Raw genomic sequence first — 26,913 nt, 5'->3', positions numbered from 1 at the left:
TCTAAGTGTTGATACTAAAGACACATGGATAAAGAACAAAGGAAATACTTCTTGTCCCTAAGGAATCCACAAGAAAGCAAGTTATAAGAACAAACAGTAACCAGAGTACAATGTAACAAGCACTATGCTTGAAGTAAGAGGTATGTTATAAAATGCTAAAGGAGCACAAAGATGGTAAGTAGCTAATTCTGCCAGAGAGGGAAAAAGTAAGAGAACATATTAATGGTAGCATTCTGAGGTGGCACCTGGAGAAAAGCATACGTTAAACCAAGGAGAAAAGGCATTTCAGGGCTTCCCTGGTGGCACAGTGGTTAAGAATCCGCCTGCCAATGCAGGGGACACGGGTTCGAGTCCTGGTCCACGAAGATCCCACATGCCACAGAGCAGCTGAGCCCATGCGCCACAACTACTGAGCCTGCGCTCTAGAGCCCACATGCCACAACTACTAAAGCCCACGCACCTAGAGCCCGTGCTCCGCAATGAGAAGCCTGCGCACCCGCAATGAAGAGTAGCCCCCGCTCGCCGCAACTAGAGAAAGCCTGCGCACAGCAACGAAAACCCAATGCAGCCAAAAATAAATAAATAAATAAATTTTAAAGAAAGGCATTTCAGGCACAGGAAACAGCAAAACCAAAGGCAAGGGTACATAGCCTGTTTGTTGAAAATACTAGAACATAGGTACACAGGAGAGAATGTCTGGAGGTGAGGCTAGAAAGGAAGCCTCAAAATATTTTATGAAGCGTCTGCTACCATTAGGGCTGTTTTGGAAAGAGCTCTGACAGCAGCATGGCAGATGGATCAGAAGGGAGAGAGCCTAGTGAGGGAACCCTCTAAGGAGGTTAATGCATTCATTAGTCCACACAAGAGATCTATTAGTCCTCAGTTATATTCTCTCTTTCATGGGTTTCACACTGATTCCAGTGATACCAAGGATCTGGCAAACATTTGATCCAGAAACTGGAGACAACAGGTTTCTTGTGGGTCAATGTATATATTATACATTCATACATATAATTAACATTTATTAAGTACACATACAGGATGCTATATAAGAAGAGCAGCCCAAGAAAAAAATCTCATCCTCATGTCCCTTCTCATACTTACTTCTATCATCTTCTGCTTTAGGCCTACGGCCATCAAGTAAATTTGCACCACTCTGAAGTACTATACTACTAGCACCTACACCTCTCCCATCCCATCCTCCATCCAGACATATCACCTCTTCCCTCCAATTTAGTACTTCGTTCATTCTAAGAGCTGAGGACCTGAAATTAAGTCATCTTCCAAATTTACTATGAAGCTGTGATAAAATTATACCTTGTTTCAGTTCCTATTTATTATTTTTGCATTGACATAAAAATTACTTAATGAACAAATGACTTGTCAAGGTCCTAGATAACTTAATAAATTATCAATCAACCATTTGATATTTGCTGGTATTATTTGAAGATGTTGCCAAAATTTAACTGTACTACCAAAGAGTATCAAGACACAGTGTATTTAGTAAATCAGTTTATCAGCTTGAAACAAAATGAGAAACAATAAAAGTTTTCAAATGTATGTAGTTTTTATAATTTTTAAGAGACTTTAATTTAAAAGAAAGGGACTACATCTCAAGAGAAATGCATAGTTCACTGAAACACTAGATCAATAATGAAAGATTATATTATGTTTTTAGAGGAAGATTTTTTGTTATTATAGGAATAAATAAATCCTTTCTCCCTAGAAGAACACAGCTGTTTCTCACCATTTTGTTAAGATAATAGTGCTCTATTCTATTTGAAAATTCTGAAGCAAATGCAAAAACTTTTTCATCATACCCTGGACAACAAGCTACACACTCAATTCAGATGTGACTCCTAAACTGCTTTTTTTTAAAATTGAGATATGACTGACATATTATATTAGTTTCAGGTGTACAGCATAATGATATGATCACCATAGTAAGTCCAGTTAACTTCCATCACCACACATAGTTACAAATTATTTTTCTTGTGATGAGAACTTTTAAGATCTACTCTCTTAGCCACTTTCAAATACATAATACAGTATCATTAACTGTAGTCACCATGCTGTACATTACATCCTCAGGACTTATTTATTTCATAACTGAAAGTTTGTACCTTTTGACCACCTTCACCCATTTCGCCTACTCCCAAATCCCCGCCTCTGGCAACTACCAATCTATTCTCTGTATCTATATACTGCTTATTCTACCAAGAAAATCTGATTACCTAAGTGCATGGATACAGTAGATACATCTTGGCATGTTCTTTCGATCATAGATGTCTGTAGTTTCCGGATAAAAAATCTAAAGAGAAATAAAAGAAGTAGAGTAAGGCATCCATCCACTAGAGTTCATTTAATCATTCAACAATCATGAATAATACAAGTAAAACTTTGGACAATTAGAAAACATTGTCAGCATTTGGCAAATAACCTCATTAGGGTGAACAGACATTTCATTATAAGTAATGTAAGGAACAAAATGATACAATACACAGTGAAAAGCACTACTTGGAAAAGACTTATTTGGGTCAACCCACTGAATTTTACTAAGTATGTGAGAGTGAGTTACTTACTGCAGACACAGACATGGGCAAACAAAACTCAAGTTCCAGTCCAGCTTAAATCAGTGGCAAGTGTATGAGGCTCTGAAGGATTGCAATCTTCCTAGTTGCTATCTAGCAGGCCTAGATTGAGTAATAATAGCTCAACAATGAACATTTACTAAGTGCTTCAGTATGTGTAAAATCACTACATTTAGACATTGAAAAAAACTACAAAATATTAAAATGTGTTATAATGCTTGGGGGAAGTAGAAAGATACACAGATAAAGTAGGTAGAATAGAGGATGTATATGGGAATGAGAGAGATGGGGAATTTTCCTTGGTAGCATGTACCACAATTAATCAACTATGTGCACTGAAATTATCTGTCTGACTCCTCCAATAGACTATAAGCCACATGAAGGCAAGGACTAGGTCTATATTGTTCACTGCTGTATCTTCAACGCTAAGCCCAGAGTCAAGGTCATGGAGGGAGCTCTCTCTGTTTGATGAATTAACGAATGAGGTAGGATAGGAACAGGGTAAGTTTAGATGGAGAATTGCCTTGAATTTCAAGACCTTTTCTCATAGTAATGTGGTACTATACAACTCAATCTGTAATTTAGAGGAATAAAGGGGTAACAGTGGATTAGAGAAGTGAGACTGGATTATGAAGCGATTAGAGGAATCTGGATGAGCAATAAAAGGCAGTGAGAAGAGTACTATAGCACTTTGTATCTAACTCTATTATAGAACTTAACACATTGTGTTTAATTACTTGTTTTTATGCTTGTTTTCCCCCACAATACCTATTGCTCCTGATGAGGAAGAACTGTGCACCCCCAAGAGAAATGGGGGTCTTTTTTGATAATTTTTCAAACTTTCCATGCTCATTTCCTAAGATTGAAATGTCTTCTCCTGAACGGTGAAAATCATGGTCAAAGTCAGTCACCCTCCCAAAAACAGTACAGAATACATTTTAGAAAGCAATAGAAAAAAAATAAGGTTGGGAGGGAGGATAGAGGCAGATTATGAGGACCTTGAAAGTCAGACAAGTTTGAACTTGATATTCAGGCTTTAGAGAAGTCCTAGCTTTGGAGCCAAGGCTAAAAACAACCTCAGGAAGATCTGACTGGAGACAAGACACAGGATACACCGAATAGTGAAGAGATTGAAGCTGAGAAAGCAGGCTGGGAGGTTGTTTCAACAGATAAAAGAGACATTGCAAATAACTGAGGAAGGCTTGGGGAATGACTGCATTTAGGAGTCCAAGGTAAATCCAAGGTTTTGAGACCGGATGACTGGGAACATAATGACATGGTACCATTTATGCAGAGGAGAGGAGGTTCACTTGGGGGAAAAGGTAGGTTTAGTTTTACATATGAGAAACTATAGGAGATAGAAAGCTATCCAAGGGGAAATGTCCAGCAGCCAATTGAAGAAACTGTGTTTACCTTATAGCAAAGAGTCTTCAAAACAACTGAAACCATGAGAATGAGAGAATGTAGCTAAAATAAGAATTGCATCTTAAGGAATGCCTGCCACTAGGATGTAGAAGGCAGAATAATTGAAGAAAACAGAGGACTATTAGGCAGATTAAAAACAATTTTAAAAATCAAAACAACAAAATGTTTCATGTAGGAGTTGGCCAACAGCACCAATTATAATAAAGAGTCAAATGGATAAAAACCAAAAAATTATCCTATTAAGTCTCTATAATTTGTATGTACCATATAAAGAGATTAGGGAAGATATCCCAATAAATACTATTATTGTCAATTATCGATCACATGTTATATTATGAGCAAAAACACATTTTTAGGCTATGTATCTTTAGTCTACATTACTCAGAAGTCTTCTGGACTTAAATCATATAGAGCAGACATTTCAAGGGTAATAGCCATAATAATCCTATTGTTCCTGATAGCCTCAACAGTTTGTTGAGATTGTGGTCCAGGACAATGCACCACTGTTAGTAAACAAAAAAGGTAATAAGATTAAATTATTAAAAAGGCATTTTGTAGTAACAGTACTATTAGCAATAGCAAATATTAACAAAGCTCTTAGTACCATTCAAAAGAGGTTAAATTGTTATTGCCCATTGGGCATACTATATAAAAAACAGGAACAGGAAGTTACAGGTGCATAGAAAGGCCAAGTAGCTGTAAGAACTTGACGTATTGCATTTCCTGACATTTGTGGGGCTTAATTCTCAAACATACCAGTGCAAGGAAGAGAACTTCAGCACTTTGCTCTGAAAAAAAGAGGACACAAGCTAGTCTGCAAAGACTTAGCTCTGAATTTACTCAGTTCAACAGGTATGTATGCAACAGTGAGCTGAGCACTCTGCTAAATGCCAAGTGTTCATTTCCAAGTGGTTTCAGCCACTTTCTGATACTCCACATCTCATTTCTTTTTAATCTTTCTTTGGTTACAGAAATTTAGACTCCACAGAAACGTATAAAGAAAATAAAAACCACCCTTTAACCCCATCACACAGAAATGAAAACTATTTCTCCTTGCAGATTTTTCCCAAGAATACTCACTTTATTTTTAGACAAAAATAGTGATCTCATTTTAGCCAGAACACAAGCTCTTATAATCGTAGCCTGTTTTTTTTTTCACTTAACACATCACGGTTATATATATATAGATTGACATCATCCTTTTCAACGGCAGCACTAGTATTTGACTGGCTGTAACACAATTAATACCCTGAGTGAAGGAATATGTGGTTTGCTATCAATTTTTTCTATCATATGCAATGCTGAAAAATCCTTACATATACATTTTTTGTGCTTGTCTAATTTTTTCTTTCTTTTTTTGAGCCGGTGGGGTGGGAGTGGGGATAAATTCCTAGAAGTAGAATTCTTAGGTCAGAGGATAGGGGGGAAAAAAAGCTGTCCATGCCTCTAACAGTGACACTGTATCAGGGCCTCTACGGATTCAAGGTAGGACTAGGTAGCTAGATGTATGATCAGGCCACCCAAGATGGCTATTCTCTTGCTCTCTGTACATCTCCTGCTCAGTCAGTCCCTGCTTCACCTATACCCTACTCATATGGCTGACATTCCCTCTTAATTATACAGCCTAATCAGTAAATGTTAGTGATCTTTAGATCAGAATGGCTCCACTATGATAGCTTATCAAAGGGAAAAACTCTGCCCAAGGGGCTATGAGGGACATGCCCCTCTGCTGCTTTCCCTGGTAACTAACTGATGAGCCAAACTGACGTCAATTCCCCCATAACTGGTAAACTCCTCCTCCCCCTCATCCCCACCCCCAGTAGCAAAGACTGCTGCCGTGTTCTGCCTGCTGTCTGCCGTCCACGGTAGGGTGTCACTCCAGAGCCCTGACTCGGACAGCTGAGATCCCCTATCTAATAAACCAGTGATGTCTCTGTTGCTGTCTCCGGACTCCTCCCTCATTCTCAAGGCAACTACAAGGCTTGCAGGCCTGCAAGGTGCAGCCCAACACTTGAGATGGCAATTTCATTAAGAGAAGCACTAAATAAACTCTTGAGCAAAACACTCAAGGATGCACACTCCCGTATCAAAACTACAGCTATCATTCCAAACTCATTAAATTGTATACATTAAATATGTATGGTTTTTCTGTAATCAATTACACCTCAATAAAGCTGTCAAAAAAACAAAAACAAAAAACATACAGCCACCTCCAAAGCCAGATAAAAGAAGTAAATCTCATTATACTGCCTCTACAATTTGAAATGTAAAATAAACCCTTCATATTACCTACAAATTTGGTTATTCTGAAGCTGGAAGATGACATTTCTAAAATATTTCCTTATGTTTCCTAAAGTCAAACTTGAATGTAGCAACTTTGTGAATAAAATCCACTGAACTGTACTCTTTAAAATGGTGAATTTCATGGTATATGAATTTGTTTGTTTTGTGGGGGGGAGTCACATTGCTCAGCTTGCAGGATCTTAGTTCCCCAACCAGGGACTGAACCCAGGCCCTGGCAGTGAAAGTGCCGAGCCCTAACCACTGGACCACCAGGGAATTCCCTCATGGTATGTGAATTTTTTTGATTTTTATTTTTTATTTTTATTTTTGCAGTATGCAGGCCTCTCACTGCTGTGGCCTCTCCCGTTGCAGAGCACAGGCTCCGGACGCACAGGCTCAGCAGCCATGGCTTGCGGGCCCAGCCGCTCCGCAGCATGTGGGATCTTCCCAGACCGGGGCACGAACCCGTATCCCCTGCAACGGCAGGCAGACTCTCAACCACTGCGCCGCCAGGGAAGCCCTGAATTATAATGTTTATAATTTGGTGTAGTAAAAGTAACTGACATCATAGGGAATTTCTCTAGGGTGAGGTGAAGCAGGGATGAGAAATATAAAAGAAAAAGAACAAAGCTATTTCCTAAAACAAACTGAAGAGATCCTTTAGTATTAAAATATAGATAGATAGATAGATAGATAGATAGATAGATAGATATATTACCAAAGAATCAATTGAGAATAATTTTACAGGTAGAATGAGAACTGTTATGCCAAACAGCCAGAACTAAGCCAGAACAATGAATATCACATAAATTACCTTAGGCAATCCAATCTCACCCATGGCATTCAACCACTGAATCACATTATCAGTGTGTCTAAAATGGAGGCCAGTTGCCTAGAACAAATAAAAGACCATTAGGCACTGTTTGGCAATATTGAAGCAAATACTAAATAAATACTCTGTATCAATAAAAGTTTCCCTGTAAGACTTTACATGGTCCCCTTAAACTTAAGGTCTGTCTGTATCATTACACATTCTAATCTCCAAAAGCCAAATCCACATCTCAGCTCTCCTCAGTTAAGAACCATCTGGAGAATCTTCCTGTGTACAGTGTGCTCAGCAGAACATGGTCTTTGGAATTCAATTATGTTGGATTCAATTCCTGACTTGGCTATCTATTGGTGACACTGGGCAAGTCACTTCACCCTACTGATTCTGAGTTTCCCCATCTTTAACACCTACTTTATGTTTGTTGGAAAGATTAACTGAGAAAATGTACATAAAGCACTCAGTGTGGTGTCTGGCAAGTAGAAGATACTCCCCAAATGAGGTATTTTCATACTACACATATAAACATTCCCCTCTTAACCTCTACACCTGTTGTTTTTTAGGAAGGTTTACCCTCAAGACGGTTAGAGGTGTAGGCTATTGTCTTTACTGTTGCTGGAGACTGCTCTGTCTGCCTGTTCTGCACACATTTTTTAGAGGCAACAGAACAGCTCAGGAGGTGTCTTCAGAATAACCACTTATTTAAAACTCAGCATATAAGTCTTTGCTTTTTGATGAAGAAAAGTTTCTATTTGGGATGTTAATTTTGGCTTAAGACCTATACTTTCCTTGTTTTCCTTTTAATTTAAATATTAAAAAGCCAAACAAAAAAACCAACTCTTTTGATTCTGTCTTCATCCTTAACTCATTCTGAGCTCTTGCCCAATTCTTACAGTTGACCCCTCTTACATTTGCTCTTGGTTTTGCAATCTTCCACTATCTTCTATATTCATCCTTTTTTCAGATAAGAGCTCTTAGGAAAGCTCCCCACAGAAACTCTGTGAGCAATGGGGATTCGGTCCTTGTCAACATCCCAACTTAATTAAAGCAGTCTTCTTTTTGAGGGCCCTGGGCCACAAGAATCAATCACGTATCTCAATTTTCTGAAATCGGATCACTGTCCCGTTTTACCTTAAACTTTAATATCATGGGGTGATTTTCTTCCCCCGAAGTTGCTATTGCTTTCAATTTGCCAACAAATCTCAGAGCTTGGTTAAAATTAGACTTAAAGTAGTAATTCCCCTAGTTACTTCCTCTACCTTCTAAGAAATAAAAAATTCATCAAGGACCATGAAAATTTCTAGATACAAATTACTCATTAGAATTGCGCCAGAAATACGGACAGCTGAAGTTCTTTTACTACTGTATCTTGACTTTGCACTAAATTTTCTCCACTCTGCCAGGTATTTTATTTTGTTGGAACAAACACACTTACACATATTTCTCAGTAACTCTTTCACAGGATAAAGTATGCTAAACTTCTCTCTCAAGTTTACAGAAATTTAAGCACCAAGCAAGGATGGACTCACCTTGTATCTGGTCTGCTCTCGATCATAGATCTTCTTCAGTGACACCACTTTAGGGGAGAAGAAGTTTCCTAGTTTGGCAAGATAGACCCCATTCCGAAGTCCCTCTTCCAGTTCTGTGGTGGGAGGCAGGTCTTCCCCCAGGCATGCTTCCATCCACCTGCACAGAAGGAGGGAGGACATGACAAAAGAGAGGAAAGGTATGAACCCCTCCCCTCTTCAGAGATTTCAAGCTTAATTTCCATTCTCCTTGGAAAAGTTTAAGTTGAACATAAGCAATAGTGTTTGAAGACTCAATTTCACACACATCCTTGTTCTGGCCCAGTCAGATCTCAGAGGCAGGGAACTTAGGAAAATTTCCAAGTATAAACGCCACCCTCTTCTCCACCCTACTTTCCTCTCCTGCAGCAAGAGAGCCAGCTGGCTCCCCAGGTCCTAAATGCCCCATGAGCCTCAGCCCAGACTGTCTCCCTTACTCCTTCAGTTGCGCCTTAAGAACTCCTAAGAAAAACCTTTTGTAACTGAAGCCACCATCTCTCAACTGTTCAGAAACTTACATTTGCAGCTGAGGTTCTTTTCTGGTTTGAGAATTCAGCATCCATAGTGAATTTCTAGGTTCAGATTTTAAAGTTGTTTTGGGGTTTCCAAAATAGTCAATCATCTCACCTAAAATACTTAAGGAAACTCCAATGGAAGCAGTAAAAGTGAATTCTTATGTGTTTTTTTAGAGGGGAAAGGAAGTTGTAACGGAAAACTATATTGTCCCCCTCGGACACCTCTCACAAGATTTCAGGGAATCCCAAGATAAAACAAAGCCAAGTTTATTTGCATGTATTTTCTACCAACAGAAATGTAGTTAACTAAAGAAGTCATTTAGGGCAATGGTTTTAAACTTTTTTTTGAATCACAGTATCGTTTGACTATCTAAGGAAAGCTACAGATCCTTCCCCCCCAAAATGTATATATACTTAAATTTAATATATAATTTCAGAGATTTCATTGACCCCGGTTTGAAAACCCCTAATTTATAAGTATGCTACTCAAATTTTACAAGGCTACTGTATCCCCAAATTCTTTACCATTCTTTACAGGGGTTGAGGGGGACCACTAGATGATGCCTGGTCTGTTTCCCTAGTAATAAATCTTTGAAAAGCCAAATGGGGAAAGAAAAAATCCAGAGATACAGGAGACTGAAGTAAAAGCTAGATTTACTGCCAAATGGGACAATACAAGAATGAAACATTTATAATGTTAATTGATACCTAAAATTTAAATTAAAAGACAAATAAAACTGAGCCACATTTAAATATGCCATATTTTATACACACACACACACCCACGAAAATTTATAAGAAAACTCTAACATACCAATAGAAAAATAGACCAAATAATATATAAATGTATTTATAATCCCATTTATGTGTGTTTCTATATAATTCTTTACATTAATAAAATTGCCTGAAAAGATATACAATAGAGCTTGAATTTACATACTTTTAAAATTATTAGTTTTATAATTCAGAATAAAATTTCTTATATTAATTCTATCTTTTCAAACTGAGATTACCACTCAGAATCTTTAAAAAATAATGAGGGAACTCCCTGGAGGTCCAGTGGTTAGGACTCAGTGCTTTCACTGCTGGAGCCCGGGTTCAATCTGTGGTCAGGAGCTAAGATTCCCACAAAAAAAAAGAAAAAGGAAAAGCAACAATGTTCCTGTTTTTCTCAAGTTCTATAGAATAGTTAACTCAACCTCACTTTCGAGTCTATTCTACTTCTAAAGCAGCTAGCATACTGTCTGACACATAGTAGATACTTAAATAAATACTAGCTGGATAGATGAATGGGCCAGAGAATTTTCTGGTTATTTCCTACACCCAATGATATTAAGTTTTCTCTTCTGGCTTTTCTTTTAGGTAGTTGAACTGAAATGTCATAAGGGGAAAAAGAAGAAACGAATTAATTTTCCAGAAGAGTTACCATAGTATTTAAATTAGATATCAATTTGTAGCAGCTACAAAATCCAAACTATGCTTCTCCAAGAGCCTACGACCATAGGACAATGTGGAAAAGAACATAGGTCAATGGTATGGAAAATAGCTGTAGTCTAAGGACACATCTCATGTAATCGTCCATCCAATATTTTACTGCTAAAAAGGATACAGCAAACAGCTCCTGGCAATCCCTGCTCTCAGGGGACAGTCTAACTTATGTTCTCATTAACAGGGACAAACCTAGAATAAATCTTAAGCCCAAAATATCCCTTTACCACATAATAGTATGAAGAAAAAGTTACTTATTTTCCTCTCAAAATGGGGAAGACTGTGGATAAACAACACAGTAGTGCTTTTGGCTTGAATCAGAGCCAGCTACCAGGGCTGTTTAGGTTCTCCTCTCCTCTGAGATCACTGGATTAAAATCAGAGTAAAAGGAGGGACCACAGCCACATCTCCCACAATCCTTTACCTTCGCCTTCTCTTGTCTAACTGCTATAAAACAGTCCTGACTGATGACAAGACTCACAAGCTTTCTATAGCGGAGTAGAATACCCTAAATATCACACAAGTGTCAGGCCTGAAGAAAAGCCACCTGTGATCTGGTGGAAAGGAATAAGCAGAGAGGGAGAGCTAGAGGAAACAGGCAAAGCACAGAAGTGTCTCTAAACAACCGCCGCCGCAAGCCCAAAACTGCCCTCCAATTCCCTGTGTGGCTCACCCTCCATTCTAAGCTCTGCTCCACAGCAGAGAATCACCTGGTTTGTTTATAAGAATAAAGTTAGTTAAATTAGGACCAAACTGCTTGAAAAATTAACAGCATTAAGTAGGATGCTATATTACTAGATTCTTAATCTCAGCATCAGTTTGGATTCTACTATAATTCTGAGAAGATGCAACAAATTCTCCTGTCCTTCTCTACAGCCCATCTGAGATTCCCCCTCTGCCACAAACTCACAGCATCACAAAATGTGAGAGAAAGGAACTGAATGCACTTCTTAGGGCAAATCCCTTTGGGGTTTTCCCCTCTATATAAAATCTATCCATTGAGGAAAATTACAAAACATTTCTCAACATTTTATGAATATTTTTCATGTTACTATACAGTTTCTCAAGACTTTCGAGTTACATTAAAATTCTACCAAATGCTAATCAGTCACCTATGTTGGGCATTTATATCATTTCTAAATGTTTTCAACCACTAAATAATTCTGCAAGGAACGTCTTTGTACACAATGTTCTTCCTTATTTAGAATTAATTCCTTTGGAAACTCCAAAACAAAAAATGTTATTGCTCAAAAGCTTACCCAAAGGCTGTACCTATTTGTACAACTCTCTCATTTTACAAATAAGAGTAAGGCCTATCAAAGGTTACCTGCTAGCTAGTGACAAAGGTGCGATAAGAGGGCCCTGATTCCTAATTTAGAATCCTTCTCACTAAACCACTATTGCTCTTACCACATCACCCCCAAAGCCTAACAGAGCTGAGCTCCACAGGGCTGTCTAAACAGGACCAAGTTTCAGATATCCCATGCAGGAAAAAGGCTGGTATCTCTCCAAGTTCTGTCCACTTAATAGGGTTTTAAATATTTCAGTTTAACTGTAAGACCACCAGTAATTCTCAACTCAGACACAAAGCTTCCTTATAAAACTTAAGCATTTAAATTAACTTTATAAATACACTTAAGAATAAATCTATGCATTGATTCTTATCTTACACCAGGCACAAAAATCCACTCAAAACGGATTAAAGACTTGAATGCAAGACTTGAAACCATAAACTCCTTTAAGAAAACACAGGGGGTAAGCTCCTTGACATCAGTCTTGGAGATGCGTTTTTTGGATTTGACACCTAAAGCAAAGGCATCAAAAGCAAAACTAAACAAGGACGATTATATCAAACTAAAAAAATGCAAGACTTGAAACCATAAACTCCTTTAAGAAAACATAGGGGGTAAGTTCCTTGACATCAGTCTTGGAGATGATTTTTTTGGATTTGACACCTAAAGCAAAGGCATCAAAAGCAAAAATAAACAAGGACGATTATATCAAACTAAAAAAAGCCTCTGCACAGCAAAGGAAACCACCAACAAAATGAAAAGGCAACCTATGGAATGGTAGAAAATATTTGCAAATCATATATCTGATAAGGGGTTAAATCCAAAATATATGAAGAACTCATGCAACTCAATGGCAAAAAAAACCCTAACAATCCAATTTTTAAATGGGCAGAGGAACTGAATAGTTTTCCAAAGAAGACATACAAATGGCCAACAGGTACCTGAAAAGATGCTCAACATCATTAAATCATCAGGGAAATGCAAATCAAAACCACAATGAGCTATCACCTCACACCTGTTAGAATGGCTACTATCAAAAAGACAAGAGAAAGTGTTGGTGAGGATGTGAAGAAAAGGGAACCCTTGTGCACTATTGGTGGTGTAGACAAAGAATGTCCTCTGCCACTTCAGTAAAACAAAGAACGTTGAGGCCATCAAGCCATCAGCCACTGCAGCGGCCCATGACGGTGCACCCTAAGGGGAATTCAGGATGGAGAAAAACAGGTTGCCTGCCACCAAGCCATGAACCTCTACATCCAGCCCCAACGGTATATCCTGAGAGGACTCAAGAGAGAGAAAAAAATAATACTGGCTCTACATAAGGTGAATATCAAAGGAATAATTTCAATAAGCCCAGACTCTTGCATCTTTCTGTAAGTAGAAAAGCACTTAATTCATTAACTTGAGATGTCTGGGTTTTTTGTTTTGTTTTAATAGCAGTAATCTTATGATGGTCTGACTACCTGGTTTGGGTTTTGTTTTTTGTTTTTTTTCTTAAAAAAACTCATTTATCCTGGTTCCTCCCTTACCTCTTTGGAACAGTCCTTCAGAGCTATCTGAGAGGCTGTCTCCTGGGCTTTAAGTCCTCATTAAAGCTGCCGAATAAAACGTAATTCTCAACTTTTAGGTTGTACATTTTTTTTTCAGCCAACAGTGGGAATATAAATTGGTGTAGCCACTATGGAGGCAATATGAAGGTTCTTCAAAAAATTAAAAATAGAACTGCCATATCATCCAGCAATCCCACTTCTGGGTATACAGACATCCCTGGGTATCAACAGGGGATTGGTTCCAGGACCCACGTAGACAGGTACCAAATTCAAGGATGCTCAAATCCTGTACATAAAATGTCATCGTATTTGCATACAACCTAAGCACACTCTCCTGTATACTTTAAATCATCTGCAGGTTATTATAATACCTAATACAATGTAAACGCTATATAAATGGTTGTCTATATAATGTAAATGTTATGTAAATAATTGCTGCCAAGCAGCAAATTCAAGTTTTGCTTTTTGGAACTTTCTGGAATTATTTTTTCCCTAAATATTTTCAATCCACAGTTGATTGACTCCACAGATGCTGAACCTGCAGATATGGAGGGATAACTGTATAGTCAAAAGAAATGAAAACAGGATATCGAATATAAATCTGCACTCTCATGTCCACCGCAGCATTATTCACAATAGCCAAGATATGGAAACACTAAGTACCCAGGAATGGACGAATGGATAAAGAGGTTGTGGTATATGTCTACAAAGAAATATTATTCAGCCATGAGAAAGAAGGAAATCCTGCCATTTGTGACAACATGGATGGACCTTGAGGGCATTATACTAAGTGAAATAAACCAGACAAAGAAAACCAAGTACTGTATGTATCACTTAAATGTGGAATCTTAAAAAAAAGTCAAACTTTAGTGCTTGCCATGAGGTAGGGTGTGGAGAAATTAGGGAGAGGTTGGTAAAAGGATACAAACTTTCAAGCTTTAAGATGAATGAGGTCTGAGGATCTAACATAAACCAGTGACTATAGTTGCTAACATTATATTGTATAATTAAAATATGTTAAGAGAGTAGAACTTAAATGTCCTCACCAAAAAAAAAAAAAGATAAACATGTGAGGTGATGGATATGTTAACTACATCCTTTCACAATGTATACATATATCAAATCACCACAAAGTACTTATTTTAAATATCCTATAGTTTTACATGCTATTTATACCTCAGTAAAGCAGAAATTTAACAAATAAATCAATCTATGCACAAAAGAAAAGTCATTGGTCAACACAATTCTCATATTACCAATTCTCATGTTTAAAACTGTCTTAATAGTCACAGAACTTCACAGTTGGAAGGCTCATTAAAGCTCTTCCAGTCTACCCCAACTCCTCCACTCCCCTCTCACCTTCCACTCCCTCCCCCACTTTAATGCCTGAATGCTTCCAAAACATCTTGGCCAAATCATGATGTAAGCTGACCCTGAACACTGATGCTGACATGGAAATCACACATTCAAGTTAACCCATTTCATCTCAGGATTCTAGTAGCCAAAAAGTTTTTATTAAGCCAGCAGTTAGCTCCCCACTGACACCCTAAGCTGCCTTCTGAAGCAAGACAACATATGGAATTAAAATATAATGTGACCAGTATTGGCCAGGGACTTTTAAAGACGTGGATTTATATCCTGTCCCTGTTACTTATCAAGACAGCAAGTCACTTACCCAGTTTCTTCATTCGTTAGAAGGGAATAACAATATTTTCCAAATAAGGCTGTTGTTGAGGATTAAGTAAGATTACACGTGAAATACAGTGCTTAGCACAGTGCTTGGCTGGGTATTTAAAAATTTGTGCTTTTCCTCCTTTCCCCTCATATGATGAGTCACATGCTGACACTTTTGTCAGTAAAATGATTCCTTTTCCTTCAAGTACTCTTCATGAAAAGAGAACAGTACCTACCTCACAGGACGATTGTGAGGATTAAAAGAGATAACACACATAAAGAGTTAAGAACAGTGCCTGGAATAGAGTAAGCGCTCAGAGCATGTCTAACACTAGCAGTGATATCAGTGATAGCTGATATCACTGCTAGTGTTAGACATGACTCCCTGCCCCTCACATCTTTCTCATTCATCTCTGAACACTATGCTCCAGGTGTGGTCTGACTGGCCTGAAATGGAACCGGAATATCACTCCTTCATTCTGAACACTCCAAAACCACAGACAAAGCCTCAATTAAATTATTTTACAACACTTTTCCACTCAACAGAGATTCTTAGTATTTTTTTCCCCAAATATGCAGCTGCTAAACCCGATCTCTACAGCTCCATATTAGATCCATTATTTGCACTCATCTCTACTATGTTTCTTCATGTTTGATTCAGCCCATTGTCCCGAAATGTCAACATCTTTTGGGATCCTAATTCTGTTACCCAAAATACCAACTTCTCTTCCAGCTTCACATTATCCACAAATATTAATGGGTTTTAAAGAATGACGAGGAGGAGTTCACCAAATGGCCAAGGCAGAGAAGGCCTCTAAGCAGAAGAAATACCATGTACAAAGGCAGGGAGGGCCGAGAAAAAATGGTGGGTTATGCAGTAGTTCAGCACTGTCATTGCTAGAAGGGAAAGTAGGAGGTGAAGATGAAAAAAAAGAGCAGGCTGGATGGTGCAAGGCCTGTTTGTCATGCTAAGAAACCTTTCCTTCTGTCATGAGAGACACTGAAGGATTTTAAGCGGGAGGTGATCTGATCAGATCTGTTTCAGAAAATCACTGTGGCAACAATGTGGGGTTTTAAAATTTTTCAAGTACGAATGTTTCTACGAGTACAAATGTTTTAACAAAGAAGTCACTTTAAAAAAAAAGTTCTGAGAATATTATACCAAGTGGTGAGACCAGCACACCCAATCTGTGAACAGGTCTCGCAGCCACGACCACAGATAGAACTCAGCAACAAAACTCTTATATGAAGGAAACGGAGAATAGAGTTGTTAGTCCTTCCTCCCACAAAAAGGGATTAAACTTTCAACATTTTCTCCTCCTCAAGTTTAACCCTAGAACTGCTTTAACAAATCTAACTCAAATGAAAATTACTAAAAAAAAAAAAATTTTTTAAGTGACATCTGATCTGAAACACAACTATTAAACAGGAAAACAGTAACATCTGAATGGTTCATTTTCTATAAATAACACCAAAAAAAAAATCTCTAACACCACCTGGCAGATACTAAGTTAAATACTTTACATGTATTATTTCACTTGATCCTTGCAAAAACCCCATAAGGTAAGTAGTATTATTCTTATTTTACTGATATAAGAAAACTATGGGCTCCTCAAAGTAAAGTAACTTGTCCAAGATTACCCATCTAGTAAGTGGCTGAGCTCACACTTGAACCCAAGATGGTGTGATTCTAAAGTGCAAACTGAGGTGCTACATTCCAGCAATTTATTCAAAAATAATAAAAGCTACTACCCTCCTTAATACTAATAAAAGCTCAAGTTCTGGAGCTGGGCCTCCTGAAGCACCCTAAACCACAGTGCATGACCTCATTAACAACACTTACTCTACCAAGGACCAAGAGAGAGGCCTATAAAATATTAAACATTGAAGTTGACACAATTAGTGTGAAAAGTGCTTATATAAAAGTCTATCTTTAATATAATTGCATAATAATTCTTATAAATAGTCCTGATACAGCTTTCATATCTAGTGTATTTTGATAAAGCTTTGTTTTATTCATATTTTAAATCAATTTTCCAAAAACAATCTACTCTGACAGCTAAATATCCATTTAGGAAACATTTCTAACGGCTCACTCTGTGCAACACTTATCAGTGGCATAAAATGCGCTAACTACCTGGAGATCACCCTCTGGGAACAGAGATGCTTAAACGACTAGCTACAATAGTAGATGATATTTGAACTAGGCTTTTAAGATAAATTGTATTTAGAAAGGTGAAAACGGGAAATAAAGACATTTAAAATAAAGGAGAACAGCATAAAAAAGAGGGCAAAAAGGCATGAAAACAAATGGCATATTTAGGGAATGACAAATCACTGTGGTAGAGGAGTAGGAGATGTACCTGGAACAATAGAATTTTAATCTGCAGGCAATGGGAACCACAAAAGTTTTTGAATAGAAGAGTAGCTTGGTCAGATCTGACACTTAGTATGGTAACTAGGACAACAGCACAGAAGATAGATTCAACAGAGCAATATTAGGCAACTACTTCAGGAATCCAGGTGAGAGATAATAAGGTCTCCAACTAGGGCAATGGCAGAAACAGAAAGAAAAATGATGAGTAATTTCAAAGTATTGACCCCATTTGACAATCTGTTAGATGGCTGGGAGTGGGGGTTAGAAGGGCACTGAGGAAGATGAGGTTTAACAGACAATTGGAAAAGAAAAGAAAAACAAAGTTAGCTCCTGACCTCACATTTTGCTACTGACTTTAAACATCAAGTGGATTAGAGATTTTAAAACATAAAAAAATGAAAGGAGGAAAAAAATATAAATGAATGGTTGTATAATCTTGAAATGAGAAAGGCCTTTCCAAACAAGACTGTGAGGCAGAAATCATTTTGAAAAGGGGGAAATAAACTGTCTACACAAAAGCAGTTGAACTTCTACAAGGAAATTAAAAAAAAAAATTTGAAAGATAAGCTGGAGGGAAAATTTGCAACCTATAACAAGGGGCTAATAATCTCTCATAATCTTCATTTTTTTAAATTTTTAAAATTTTTTGTCTGCACGGCATGCGGATCTCAGTTCCCCCACCAGGCATTGAACTTGTCCCCCACCCCTCCTGCACTGGAAGCGTGGAGTCCTAACCACTGAACCGCCAGGGAAGTGCCCTCTCCCATAATCTTTATTTTTTAAAAAAAAAAAATAAAGCTTTATTTATTTATTTATGGCAGCATTGGGTCTTCGTTGCTGTGCGTGGGCTTTCTCTAGTTGTGGCGAGCGGGGGCTACTCTTCGTTGCGGAGCGTGGGCTTCTCATTATGGTGGCTTCTCTTGTTGTGGAGCACGGGCTCTAGGCACGCAGGCTTCAGTATTTGTGGCACCTGGGCTCAGTAGTTGTGGCTCGCGGGCTTAGGTGCTCCGTGGCACGTGGGATCTTCCCGGACCAGGGCTCGAACCCATGTCACCTGCATTGGCAGGCTGATTCTTAACCACTGCGCCACCAGGGAAGCCCTCCCATAATCTTCAGATGCATATATATATATTTTAATGCTTGAAATAAATGACAAATATTTTCCTAGGAAAATGCACTAGAAACACAAACAGGCAATTCACAAAAGAATATAAGTAGCCAGCAATTATGGGAAAAAATCTTAATCTCACTACTAATCAAAGGAATGCAAATTAAAGTAACAATAACACCATTTTCAGCTAGCAGATAAAAAAGGCAAAGATAAAAAAGAATGATAGTAACTTATTATTGTCCAGTATGTGGGGAAACTCAACGTTCTCACACTGTTCCACAAGAAAATCTGGCAACACGTACCATCTATAGGAAACTTGCAAGAACTTCAATAAAAGGAAAAAAGTTGTTTTGTTTTTAAAAGATGATTTGGTGACTTGTGGCATGGATGACTAAATAAAAGATTATGCCATTAAACAAGGCTGGGAACACAAGAAGCAAGCCAGAATGATAAGTTCATGCCTGAAATATGTTCAGCTTGAAAGGTCAATGATACATTTAGGTAGAGACATCCTACCGGTTGTTGGAAATACAAGTCTGAAAAACTCAGGAGAGAGACCAAGTTTGACCAGGGACCCAGATTTGAAAAGTGGCACCAGGACTTCCCTGGTGCCGCAGTGGTTAAGAATCCGCCTGCCAATGCAGGGGACATGGGTTCGATTCCTGGGCCAGGAAGATCCCACATGCCATGGAGCAACTAAGCCCAGGCACCACAACTACTGAGCCCGCCAGCCACCACAACTACTGAGCCCACCAGCCACAACTACTGAAGCCCGCATGCTCTAGAGCCCATGTGCCACAACTGTTGAGCCCGTGTGCTGCAACTACTGAAGCCTGCATGCCTAGAGCCCGTGCTCTGCAACAAGAGAAGCCATTGCAATGAGAAGCCTGCGCACCACAATGAAAAGTAGCCTCCCTCTTGCCGCAACTCGAGAAAGCCCATGCACAGCAACGAAGACCCAATGCAGCCAAAAAAAAAAAAAAGAGAGAAGAAAGAGAAGCGGCACCACAGGAATGGACGAGCTCCCTAGAGAAAGACTGTAGAGACAAATTTTAAAGTTCAAGGACTGTGCCTTGGAAAAACACCAACACTTAAGAGGCGAATATTACAGAGAAAGAACAGTTACTATGGTAAAAAGAGAACTATGAGAGAATCACGTGATGGTAAGCAAGGAAGAAAAAAATTTCAGGAAGCTGGAAGAGGTCACCAATTTCAAATGCTGCAGAGAGATGGGTGGCAAAGAGAAAAGGATATGGCAAATAAGGAAGAAGGTCATCTGGGATCCCAATAGGGGGGAGTCTCAGTGGAGTGATGAGGCAGGAGGATCAGATTACTATAACTAGAGAAGTCACTAGAAGTAGGGAACTAGAGACAGAAAATGTAGAGTCTTCTTCAAGAAATCTAAGAAGGGAAGAAGAGAAATTGGGGGGATAAAGAAAGGGTTAGTCTGAAGTGGCGGTATGTCTCTGTCTCTTTTTTTAAATAACTGAAGAATAGGCACATATTTGCGCCCTGCAAGAAAAGAATAAGGAAGAGGGACTAAAGACACAAGAAATAAAGGAATAAAAAAGAAGGTTCTGAAGAACACAATGGGCAGTTATCTATGAGAAGGAACATACCCACTTCTTCCTTGAGAAAGAGGGAAGGAAATAAGAATGAGCAAGAATGACGTACCTAACTAGCCTCTCTTGAGCTTCAGTTTCCTGTCTGTAAAACAGGATTAGGAACAGCACCTACTCTCATAAGATTGTTGTGAAGACTGAGATAACGTATAGAAGCACTAGTAGGCTCTAAATAATGGTAGCAACGTGTTTGTGTACGCGTGGGGGACAGCTAGATCCCAGAAATAAACGTACTTCTAGAGCCTGACACCCAGTAACTTGCGTAATACCTATCTACTTTGTCTTATTGATATCATTTGTCATTGTACTTGACCCTACCCATTCCACCACTCAGCAAGACAAAAAATGACTATTCAGAGAACTCTACTGTGATAAGCCTTAAAACAAGCCCAGACCAAGAGCATATGGAGAAAAGAATCAGGGTGGGAATCTGAATTAGGTGTCTGTGAAACCAGCTGAACAAGTCCTGCAGACCACACGACTTCAGTGGTTTCCCGGCTCTGTGCAATACAGAAGGGGAACATACCAATGCCGGAACTGACTACTCCAAACCACTGAGATTCAGTTCCTCCAGGAGCAGCTCCGCTGGCACCACACCCAGTTTGCAGAGCAAACGCCGCCCCCACCCCCACCCCCGCCGAATGTCAGCATTACTCACTACTAAAAACCTCCCAAGTTGGGCCATCTTTCCTTGTAAATAGGATTTTACTAAGTCGCTAACACATTTGAGTACCATCTAGACACTGGAAACAGCCTAGTAATTTCAATACAGTGCGGCAAAAACAAGTCTTGAGAAAAGACTTTATTATTCAATAAAGCATTCCTCACCATATGAAGAGGGAGGGGAATGAGAACTGGTTTCCCAGAGAAAATGACATTTATGCCTTGAAGGACGTGTGTGTGTGTGTGTGTGTGTGTGTGTGTGTGTGTGCGCGCGCGCGCGCATGGGGGAGAACATGTCAAGCTAAAGGAAGAGAATGTACAGACCTTTTGAAGGATTTCAAACAGGAAAGAAATGATTAGATCTGATTTAAAAGATCACTCCAAGCACAACGGATTAGGAGGGGGGACTATTAAGGGGTGCAGAGCTACTAAAGAAAGTACAGCAGTAACCCAGGCAAGAAATGACAAACGCTAGTCTTCCAAGCCATACAAGCAAAATGAGAAATCTTGATAGTATCTGTTTTAAAAGAAACTTCTGAATATGAATTAAACCAATCTGAACAGCTATAGGAATTGTGAGAAACAGAAGGGATTTTTTTTCTTCGTCTTAAGTTAACTTAGTTAACCTCTGTGTTTCTTGATACCTAAAACAGACCTGTCCCTGAACAAATCATTTCACTCTGCTGAACTGGACAAGGTATGTCAAGTTTACTTGCCAATATTAAATGTCTAATTGTTATCATATTTCAAAAGGGTCCCTCGTCTTATTAGAGTAGTAGAAACTAGACTATGGTGATGGTTGCACCACTTGGTAAATTTACTAAAAATTGTTGACTTATACACTGAAAATCAGAGAATTTTATGGTATGTAAACGGTACCTCAATGAAATTTAAAAAGAAAAAAAAGAAGTCCCTGAGTGAATAGGATTAACTTACTTCCAGACCAAGTATTCAGAAGCAAAGCCTAGTGAAACATTACTGTGTTCAACCTATACACCCACCCACCTCTACTTTACCATAAATCATGAAGCATGAAACACCTTTTAACACTAAATGGAAAAAAAAAAGACTTCAAAGTGAGCTCAAGTCTCAGCCTAGTCACTGCTGGTTGTGGGCAGCTCTTGAGGAAAAAAAAAAAACAGGTGAGAGTCCTCTACTAGGTGGAAGACAGGCACATATTTCTTTGCAAAAAACCACTTCTCTGAGTCACTGCCTACTGCAGCAGCTGTCAGAGCCCAGGGGAACAAGGAGAGGCTGTAGAGCGAAAACATGCCAAAAAGTTAATTTTCAGATTTAGTCGTTAGTGAGAACGTATCAGGAGGCGGGTTAACTGTTGAGTATGAACCTCACTAAGGACATATAGCCCTTGCCCTCCAAGCCTCAGTCAATTAGGGAAGAGAAAAAAATAAAGCACTTACAATTTATTGTGAAAAGCTATACTAAAGATACGTGGGCGGGGGAGGGGGGACGATAGAGACACAAGAGAGGAGCATCTAACTCAGACCTGGGGTAAGGGTGGGTGTCCAAGTAAGCTTCTTGGAGGAGGAGCTGCCTGAATTTTTCTTAGATCGGCAATATATTGATACAGGTCAAAAATTTTTAAGTATAAAAAGATACCCAGTTAAAAGGAAGAAAATCTCATGAAGTGAATAGACAAGAGTGTCGTATGCTGCATAGATTAAGTAAAATAAGTACTGAAAATTTTCCAATGGGCATAGCAATTAGGTCACTGGTGACCTGAGCAAGAGAAATTTCAGTGGGAGAAAGGAGGGCACACGAATCGCATCCATGTGAGTTAAGATTTTAAAAGTGTATATAAGGAATAAAGACAAGTTTTCCTTGAAGGAAAAAAGAAGGGACAATAATCCTAGACAGGGTCTAGGATTGAGGGAGTATATCTGGAATGGGTGAGGATGTTTATGTGCGAAAGAGAAAGAACTGGCAGAAAACAGCTCAAGTTATAGTTAAGAAAATAATACTGGACAAGAACCCTAGGAAACAAGGAGGGGTAGGATCCAGACCACAGAGAGAAGACTGAGTCTTAAGAAGAAAAATTGTTCTCCCATTGCTACAGGGAAGGAGGTCAACATTGCATGGTAAACGAGATAAATTTGTTAGGGCCAGAAAAATGGAGGGAGTTTGTAGAGAAAATTGAGGTCATCAAGTTGTGATATGGGAAGCTAGGGATGGAGATGCCTACTAAGAATAAAGGTTGATAAAACTTTTGATCAGCCCCACCCATCTCTGACAATTCAAATGTTACTTCCAAAAGGCACCTCCTCCATGAACTCTTCCATAATCTACCACCGGAAATAATCTCTTCTTCCTCCAAATTTCCTCTAGACTTTCTTTTTTTAATTTTTTTTTTTTTTTTTTTTTTTTGCGGTACACGAGCCTCTCACTGTTGTGGCCTGTCCCGTTGTGGAGCACAGGCTCCAGACGCACAGGCTCTGCGGCCATGGCACACGGGCTTAGTTGCTCCGCGGCATGTGGGATCCTCCCGGACCGGAGCACAAAGCCGTGTCCCCTGCATCGGCAGGCGGACTCTCAACCACTGCACCACCAGGGAAGCCCCTAGACTTTCTTTTTAATGGTTTTGTTTTTAGCTGCGTTGGGTCTTCGTTGCTGCACATGGGCTTTCTCTAGTTGCAGCAAGGCGGGGCTACTCTTCATTGCAGCACATGGGCTCAGTAGTCGTGGGCTCTAGAGCGCAGGCTCAGTAGTTGTGGCGCATGGGCTTAGGTGCTCCGCGGCATGTGGAATCTTCCCGGACCAGGAATCGAACCCGTGACCCCTGAACTGGCAGGCCAATTCTTAACCACTGTGCCACCACGGAAGTCCCTCCTCTAGAGTTTCTTACAGCACTTTGTATCTCTTTACCTCTTAATGTTACTTAAGGACATAAGGGTGGAATCCTTTTCTGATTTCTATTTGAAGCATGGTGCTCAATAAATAACTGCTGAATGACACAAACCATCCTTTCTCTCTTGCTTGAGGACCACAGTCCTGGTCTCAATTACAGCCAAATAATAAAAGAAAAAGAAATTACCCTAAATTCTCATCACCACCAATACTGAAGTTCTCTTAACCACCACAGCCCCCACATTCCACACAACTTTTCACGAATTCAGCAGAACAATATTCCTGAGCATCTACTTTGTGAAAAGCACTGTGGAAGGAGTTGCTGTTGGACACCAACAAGTAGAAAAAGACGGTCTCACTAAAGAGACTGTCTAAAGGAGCACAAAAAAGTAAGACAAACATACATACAGTTATGCTGTCCCTTCTCTGCCATATAATTTCAGACTATACTGCAAAACTCAGCCATAAAATAATCTCTCCCTTAGATAAATTTTAACACATTAACTGCTTGCATCATTTCCTTGGCAATCTATATTGCCTTGTGACATTAGTTAGATCTTTCATCCTTCGATGGTGAGTAACTTTTCAAATGGTTATACCCTGACTGTCCAATTAATCCATAAGTCCCCTAAGGGCAGGATTGGGTTATACTTTCACATCTTCTCCAGTTCTACCAGAGGGTCCTGAACAATGGAGGAGCTCAGAAAATTTTTACCTGTTTTATTGTATTGGAGGTGTTTTTCCCGACTTTTTTAGCCGTGTCAGAAAAAAAAAAAGAGCAATGGAATATTATCAAGTCATTCAAAATAAAAATACCTTTTAATAACAGGAAATGAAAATTAAAACTATTTTAAGTAACTTGAGAAAGCACTTAGGTTAGAACATAATCTTCCATTAACCATTATACAGTCTATGCTTGAAAATCTGCAACATGGGTTTTCTCAAAGCAAGTTTTTGGCGAATTTTTTTGGAAACCTCTTATTGCTATAAAGTTCTTCCTCATATTAAGCAGATTTCCATTGCCTAGTTCTGTTCCTCTGGTACCACATATGATAAATTGAACCCCTTTACCATTTTTCAGGAATTTTAAAATAATATCGGCAAAATATTAACAGTTGAATAAATTCCTATACTGGATGAGAGGTTGATCTTCTGAGATTCTATGATTCTATATTCTCTCTAAATTTTAAAAATTTTTATTTATTTATTTATTTTTATTTATTTTATTTTGCGTTGGGTTTTCGTTGCTGCGCACGGGCTTTCTCTCTTGCGGTGAGTGGGGGCTACTCTTCTTTGCTGCGTGGAGGCTTCTCTTTGTGGTAGCTTCTCTTGTTGCGGAGCATGGGCTCTAGGAGCACAGGCTTCAGTAGTTGTGTTACTCGGGCTCAGCAGTTGTGGCTCGCGGGCTAAGTAGTTGTGGCTTGTGGGCTCTAGAGCGCAGACTCAGTACTTGTGGTGCACAGGATTAGTTGCTCCGCGGCACGTGGGATCTTCCCGGACCAGGGATCAAACCCATGTCCCCTGCATTGGCAGGTGGGTTCTTAACCACTGTGCCACCAGGGAAGTCTCAATATATTCTAAATCTTGTTTCCATATTAAATGATCTGTTCAATAATTCCTCATACCTCATAATCTCTAGACCCTTTTTAATCCTGGACATGCTCATCCAACATGCTCTAGTCCTGGAGCAACAACCAAGTCTCAACTAGTGGACCAACACCCACTGCCTGGAGTGGGTCCTTAGGTAAGGATTCTGATCTATCAGCAGTGCCTGCCATGGGTGTGAAGGAAGCCCACCACATATCTATCATCCCTGCTCTAGACTAGCAAGGTCCCTCTTAAAGTATGGCCTCCAGAACTGAAAACCAACTTCAGGTAGCCTCTCATCAGTACAGAGGACAATGGAACCATCGTTTCCTTTGCTGCATATACCACATTTCTATTAGTGAGTTAATAAACATCTCAGTTTTGTTTCATTTTGTTTTTTTTCCCCACTAATCCTGTCCCTACTAATGCTACTTCTCTCTCTATCCTGTATTTAGACACTCCATTTTTTGAACCTCAATGCAGGATGACACATTTCTCACTATTAAATATCATCATTAGATTCAAGGTATTTTGAAAGCAAAATCTTTCATGCAGTGTATTAACCATCCCAGTAACACAACTGAAGATCTGATCAACATACCACTGATGCATGCATAAGTCCCAACACAAATGTTTTACTTGTAACATGACCTACTGAGCTTTCTTTGAATTAAGGATCTAGCAGCTCGGGCTTCCCTGGTGGCGCAGTGGTTGAGAGTCCGCCTGCCGATGCAGGGGACACGGGTTCGTGCCCTGGTCCGCGAAGATCCCACATGCCGCGGAGCGGCTGGGCCCGTGAACCCAGCCCGTGGCTGCTAAGCCTGCGCGTCCGGAGCCTGTGCTCCGCAATGGGAGAGGCCACAGCAGTGAGAGGTCTGCGTACCACAAAAAAAAAAAAGTTCTAGCAGCTCCTTTTTCTGAGCTAAAATGTATGTAACATAAATTCACCATTTTTAACATATTTAAAGTAAGCAATTCAGTGGGTTTTAGTATATTCACAATGTTGTGCAACCACCATGACTATCTAATTCCAGAAAATTGTCACCACCCAAAAAGGAATCCTTTGCCCATTAAGCAGTCACTCACCATTTAGCAGCTCTTTTTGAATATGATTTACTCATCTGGCTACAAATCTTAATTACATTACAGTCTAGTCCACATTTATCCAATCTGTCTGCAAAAGTATCACAAGACATACTTTCAAATGCCTTAATGAAATCTAGACATTACTCCGTTTCTCTGATTCACCAATCTGGTGAGTCTGTCCAAAAGGCAATGATGTTACTGTGACAGGGCCTTTCTCAGGGAGTCCTGGTTGACTCTTAAGCACCCCTTCTTTTCTCTCCATAAGCCATCTATTTGACAAAATACATGCTACAGAATTTTGCCAGAAACTAGTTCACTAGACTAGAATTTGTGGTATCTTCTCCTTTTTAATAACTAGTACATTTTCAATCCCCCATTTTAAAAAAAAAACACACT

General features: G+C 39.2%; 1 protein-coding gene across 3 annotated transcripts in view; it reads right to left on the bottom strand.

Annotated features, from left to right (window-relative positions):
- The window catches only part of IQGAP1 (IQ motif containing GTPase activating protein 1), a 118,170-nt gene that overhangs the window by 72,980 nt on the left and 18,277 nt on the right, over positions 1-26,913 (bottom strand). For all 3 annotated transcript variants that reach the window (XM_060158072.1, XM_060158062.1, XM_060158083.1), the window contains exons 3-5: positions 8,655-8,811; positions 7,114-7,191; positions 2,235-2,311 (exon numbers count right to left, since the gene is read on the bottom strand). In XM_060158072.1, coding sequence (XP_060014055.1) covers positions 2,235-2,311; positions 7,114-7,191; positions 8,655-8,811 — 312 coding nt within the window. The remainder of the gene's footprint in view (positions 1-2,234; positions 2,312-7,113; positions 7,192-8,654; positions 8,812-26,913) is intronic.

Source organism: Lagenorhynchus albirostris, chromosome 1 (genome assembly GCF_949774975.1).
Source record: "Lagenorhynchus albirostris chromosome 1, mLagAlb1.1, whole genome shotgun sequence".
NCBI classification, from domain to species: Eukaryota; Metazoa; Chordata; class Mammalia; order Artiodactyla; family Delphinidae; genus Lagenorhynchus; species Lagenorhynchus albirostris.
The sequence above is the reverse complement of the archived record's forward strand: the minus strand, read 5'-3'. Positions and strand labels throughout refer to the sequence as shown.